At 34.6% G+C, this 6,021-nt stretch overlaps 1 protein-coding gene across 1 annotated transcript; it reads right to left on the bottom strand.

The window, feature by feature from the left end:
- Positions 1–1,098: 1,098 nt before the first annotated feature.
- Positions 1,099–4,640, bottom strand: LOC137807419 (putative leucine-rich repeat receptor-like serine/threonine-protein kinase At2g24130). The gene is made up of 2 exons (XM_068608055.1): positions 1,993–4,640; positions 1,099–1,715 (listed from the first exon to the last, which is right to left on the bottom strand). The coding sequence occupies exons 1-2, from the start codon at positions 4,517–4,519 to the stop codon at positions 1,306–1,308; spliced, it is 2,937 nt and encodes a 978-aa protein (XP_068464156.1). The 5' UTR covers positions 4,520–4,640; the 3' UTR covers positions 1,099–1,305.
- Between the last annotated feature and the right edge of the window lie 1,381 nt (positions 4,641–6,021).

Here is a 6,021-nt window from a genome sequence, read left to right as displayed (position 1 = left end):
AAGATTGAAGTATAAAAAACCACTTAGTTAAAAAGATTTTATAAGTGAACAAATGTATATAAATATTAGAATTAAGTTACTATAGTTTCTTTTATTACTATTCTTTATATAGATGGATAAGATCCCTTAATTATTATTGTAAAAAGTTTATAATTTGTTGTCTTAAGGATTATTTTGACATTTTTATAATTTTAAGAAATAATTTTGTTAATATTATAATTTCAAAGAATAAATTGATTGATTTTCTCATAAATTTGAAAATAATTTTTTATTTATAAATTTTAATGATCAATCTAATTTATTATAATAATTGTAGAAGCTAAATTGATACGGGTATGATGGAATTGAAGGGTTGACAAATAACACTACTTTTGGAAGACCCCACATTCTGACTCTAAAAGTGGAAGAGTGAGTGGCCAAACAATATAAACTTTTTGTAAACATCCTACAATTTACATTTGGAGAATTTGAGGAATCAAATTATGGTATACACATGGAAGTGTTTCAACTTATATAATCATAACCCTAATTGATTTGAAGCCAAGGTTAACAATGGGATGAAATTTTGTAAGTAATTACTCTTTTTCATTGCTCTTTGAGTCTGATGTCATAGCCATTAGACCCTTTACCGACATTGAAGAAATATTAGTTGATATTGAATGGATAATTTTAGATGAACCCTAATCGTGATATCATGTGAATGAATAGCATGATTATATGATAAAATAACCAATTTGCATATTTGTTTAAAAATATTTTTCAATGACATTCTTTGCTCCATGTAAACTTGAAAACAACGACAAAATGACGACATTCATTATGTAATCTCTATATACGACAACTTGACCTACCGACATAAACAATCATGTAAAAGTGATTTTCTAGTATTAAATTATGTGTGCAATCTGAATAGGATTCATGTGTAGTTATTTTTCTTTTCTTTTTCTTATCAATATGCACTTCATAACTAGATAATTACATAAAAGGTAGCCACAAAGACAAATGGATATATAATTAATATCAACTTGATCATCTAAATAAAAGAAAAGAAGTATTGAACTGAGTGTTTCAGTCAACGTACATCACAAACATGTCTGAATAGAAGAAACTTGCCTTCACAAATTGTAGGAAGAATTCATAACTTAATGTTCAATTTTCGCAATATACAAAAATTCACTGAATCAATGGTAATCACAATAGTATGAATGGAATTAGTCTACCAAATAAAAAAAATGTATCAGGGAAAATAAAAACACACATTAAAGAACATCATTTTATGTTTCAACTACTTAATTTTTTATTTATTTAATAAGTTAAAGAATTAACACGTTGAGATTGACTTGGATGAGAGGTTGACTTAGTAAGGTAGTCCTTTAACCTCTCCATCTCTTGTGCTACATCGTGCATGGTTGGTCTTGTTGAAGGGTTGTGCTGAGTGCAGATTAACCCCAGCTCAATGAGTTCCAGAATAACATCTCTCCAAACTTTGTTGTGAGGGTTTGGCAGACCAAAAGGATAGCACCTTTGAAGTGCTTGTTGAACAAAGTTTTGAAGGTGGTGTGGTTGTGTGTACAGTTTTTTGAGCCACTCACACAAGCTTGAGCCTTCATGGCTGAGTACATCTGTGGGGCGTCTACCTGAGACCATCTCCAACACAACTACTCCAAAACTGTAAACATCTCCCTCAGTTGAAACATCTTTTCCCATTCCGTATTCTGTGTAATGGAATAAAGAATAATCAGTTCTGCATCATAACACTGTTTGATAAATAGCATGCATGGTTATAAAGTTCACATAGACACATACTCATCTAATCACAAATCAACACAGGTTTAAGTAATACATGCATGTTTCTATACAATATTTAAAAATGGAAGAAAATTCAAACGATATAACATTTTCTGAGATTAAATAGATGTAAGAAAATTTTATCATACTTCTTTTTTAAGAGGATATAGAAAAATGTTGGATCTAATTTGAGGAAGTACGTACCGGGAGCAATATAACCAACGGTGCCACATAACAAAGCATTTGTTGAACTGAAAGATGAGATACTGGTGGATGTATTCTCATCACTTTGTAGAAGCCTTGAAATTCCAAAATCAGTAATCAAAGCTGTCATATCTTCATCAAGGAGTATATTGCTTGGTTTAAGATCACAATGCACTACTTTCACTGGAGAGTAATGGTGAAGATAGGCCATGCCCTCAGCTACATCACTGCAGATTCTTAGTAATTGAACCACATTCAATCTTTGGCTTGGATATAGGTGCCTCTCAAGGCTATTATTTGGCATCAAGGGAAAAACAAGAGCATTAAATTCTGGCCTACAACAAATTGTTATGATCCTTATTAAATTTCTGTGCCTTATCTTTTTCAGTATTTGACATTCCCTTCTAAAGCTCCTTGAAATCTCACCATGTGTTGTGTCCAACACCTTCACAGCTACTCTTGTACTATCTTGGAGCATTCCTTCGTAGACCTGTCCAAACCGGCCCGAACCAATTAAGCTTGAAGCACCGAAGCCTCCGGTGGCTTCTTTTAGTTGTTCATATGTAATTCTTGGGTACTTTACCTCATTTGCTGCCTCTTCTGCATTCTCCAAATCACCTCTGCTAACAATTGCAATTCCTTTTTTCACTATTGATTTCCTTACCATTGGGTACCTAAAAAGTATGCATAGGAGAGGGGTGCCAAATAGTGACACGGGAATTAACAAGAACACCAAATGATAACTACATTTCTTGTGACATTGTTGCATGCCTTTAAACGGGCCACAGAGACCACGATTTCCCAGGAAAGAGTCTATGGTAAGGTTTGAAAATGCTCCCTTGTTTGACACTTTCCCTGAGAATTTGTTGAAAGAGAAATTAAGTTCCTTCAGCGAGGGAGACAGCTGCATGGACTGTGGTATTGCCCCAGTCAACTGATTTAAAGACACGTCAAGTGATCTAATATAGAGCAATTGGCCTAATGAATAAGGGAGAGGGCCCTCAAAGGAGTTACCAGAGAGGTTGAGGTACTCAAGTGCTATGCAACTTTCCAGTTGTGGTGGGATGCTGCCAGAGAGGTTATTCAATGATAAATCAATAGCTAGAACCATGTCCATTTTACTGAGTTCTAATGGTAAAGACCCATGTAAGTTATTGTTTGATAAATTCAGGTATAGTTTCAAGCTACCCAAGGCTGCAACTTCTGCCGGAATCAACCCAGTTATGTTGTTGTGAGATAAGTCTAAAATCTCCAAATTGACACATTTTCCCAGACTTGGTGGGATTGTTCCAGAAAGCTGGTTGTCATAAAGTAAAAGCCTTCTTAACTGAGTGAGATTTGCGAAACTATCTGGTATTGGGCCAGAAAGCATGTTTCTTGACAAGTCAAGAAGTCCCAGATGCTGAATGCCTCCAAGGGTTGAAGGAATCTCACCAGATATTGAATTATTTGACAAATAAATTCTTTCTAGCCTATTCATATGGCTGAGGCTGGGAGGGATCGATCCATTTATTAGGTTACTAGACAACTTCAAGAAACTCAGGTTGACAAGGTTGGCAATACTAGCAGGTATGGAGCCATATATGAAATTTTTTTCTAGGTGGAGTTGTTGCAGGCTGGTAGGAAGCTCACCAATACTATGAGGCAGCTTGCCACCAAGATTGTTTCCCGCCAATTCAAGTTCTTGAAAGTGTGATAAATTCACCAAGGAAGCAAAGAAAGGCTCAAGGTTGGTATTACCATCATGGCTAGTAAAATTGTTGTATGACAAGTAGAGGAATTGTAGTTGTGGCCAGTTACTTACAATCTTAGAAGGAAGCTCTCCACTCAACATATTCAACCCCAAATCAAGCCATTTTAGTTTGGTAGAATTTGAAAGTGCTAAAGGAACTTTTCCTGAAAGCTTGTTAGACCAAAGTAATAAGAACTGGAGTTCTTTAAGGATACACACTTTATTCAAGGGGATTTGGCCCCCTAAGGAATTGTTAGAGAGGTCTACATAACCCAGTGAAGTCCCATTGCAGAAGAGTGATGGGGGGATCTCTCCCTCAAGATGATTGCTTCCCAAGTCAAGGTAGTCCAAGTTGTGAAGTGAACCAAACTCGGATGGAATGTGACCCTCCAGAAAATTCCCAGACAAACTGAGTTGTCTAAGCTGAACCAAATGGCCTATTTCTTTTGGAATTTGCCCCACCAAAAAGTTCCCAGAAAGATCAAGAATTTGCAAGGAAGAGAGGTTAGCAAGAGCAGGGGAAATGGTGCCTCCTAGAGACCTTCCACTGAGATCAACCTCTACGATCATGTCGCTTGCATTGTTGCATCTCACACCTGACCAATCACAAACATGAACACCGGGTGACTTCCAACTATCAAGAGCGTTTTGAGGGTCTGAAACAATGCCTGACATGAATGAAACAAGTGATTTTTTTCCATTCACGATGCCAGCATTTTCTTTCCAAAGAACTGTAGAATGAACAGTATCCAGAAAGAAAAATAGGAACACTGCTAAACTAAACAAGCCCATCATGAATCAAAATATCTTGTCTCTATCTTAAAAAGGAAAAACAATGAAGAAAACTGTTGAAGACAAAGGAAGGATGTACAGGAACTGGGGCAACGTGTCTGAATTGAAGGGGAGAACTTAATTTAAAGGAAGCATTAGTGATAGAAAAATTGTGAAACCATGTGCCTAATTGCCGTTGAAGTAGCAAACCAATCGTTTGGTGCCTACGATGTTTGACTTTGAAATTGACATATAAAGAAATGACACATGAGCAACGTTAGGGGTGTTTAGCAATAGTGAAGTACATGTCAGCAGGATAAGCCTAACATTTGATTTTCTTTTATTAATGAAGATATCATATTCATATCATATGATATGGCAAAATTCTGTTATGCAGCATTGGTTGTTAGAATGAGTTGAAGTAGTGGATTATGTGCTGTTAAAAACGATAAGCTAGGTTAATAGGCACTCCATGTGGGGACTGTGCTGACAATGTTGATTTTTTTGTGTTTGTGGGCTGCAGTTATATTGATACGTGGTTGGATTTCAGCATTATTTGTTTATGGTCACCATAGTTGAAGAGTTCCCATGACTTCCTTAAAAATCAAAACTTCTGATTAATAAGATTTCATTGTTAAAATCGCTTTTATGATGCTGCAGACGATCGAATGTTATGGACTAGACTATGATCATCTAGCATTATACTGAATGTCTAATGTTTTATAGTGATCATCTAATGCTTTAAATAAAATTAGACAGTCACTGATTACGTAGATGATGATCGTTTATCATAGTAGAAGTCCAGAATACGTCTCTCCATCATAGTTGTGGTTTTGATGTTTTTCTTTGGAACCTTTTCAGCATTGTTTTACAACAATAGTTTAAGGTTATTCTTTGTTTTAGCATTTTTTTTTCTATTAACCATTTATATTTTATGCTTCTTTCTTATTAATGACTTGATTGTTATGTATATGTGAGGCTCAGACATACGTCTCTCAAATGGTGCGTATGTGTCGGACACATGTATCAGACACGACACTCGTACAACACTTGTAAGACATATATCAGTAAAGTGTCCAATTCAAAAAATATGTTATATTTATGACAATTCTAGCACATTTGTAACACAATTAAAAGAGAAAAAAGTTTAAAAACTCAAATTTATAGTATAAAATTTTATTATAATTATAAAAATAAGGAACAAATCATTTTCAACGAGTCATGAGAAACCTCTTTGTGCTAAAAAAAAACTAACACATACTTATCCATATAAATTTTTATTGTCAATTTATATAATTATTAATTATATAATATATAAATTCATTTTCTTATGTTTTGTGTCCTACATTTTAGAGAATATACATATTTCCGTGTTCGTGTCCTACATTTTAAATATTATGCGTATCTCTATGTTATCCGTGTCGTATCAGTGTCTATATCAATATTTATGCTACACAGTTATGTATAGATCAAGTTATTCACATTAGATCATTTTTCCATACTCCTTTTATTGTACCATGTTTTTT

This window comes from Phaseolus vulgaris, chromosome 3 (genome assembly GCF_000499845.2).
Source record: "Phaseolus vulgaris cultivar G19833 chromosome 3, P. vulgaris v2.0, whole genome shotgun sequence".
Classification (NCBI taxonomy): domain Eukaryota; kingdom Viridiplantae; phylum Streptophyta; class Magnoliopsida; order Fabales; family Fabaceae; genus Phaseolus; species Phaseolus vulgaris.
Note: the sequence above shows the minus strand (reverse complement) of the source record. Positions and strands in the feature narration are given on the sequence as shown.

What these genes read in the sequence shown, in the direction of transcription:
- LOC137807419 (XM_068608055.1), bottom strand. Translation starts at nt 4,519, where the DNA reads ATGATGGGCTTGTTTAGTTTAGCAGTGTTCCTATTTTTCTTTCTGGAT. An exon ending in CGTTGGTTATATTGCTCCCG is followed by an intron (nt 1,716 to 1,992) that starts GTACGTACTTCC and finishes TCCATTACACAG; the next exon opens with AATACGGAATGGGAAAAGAT.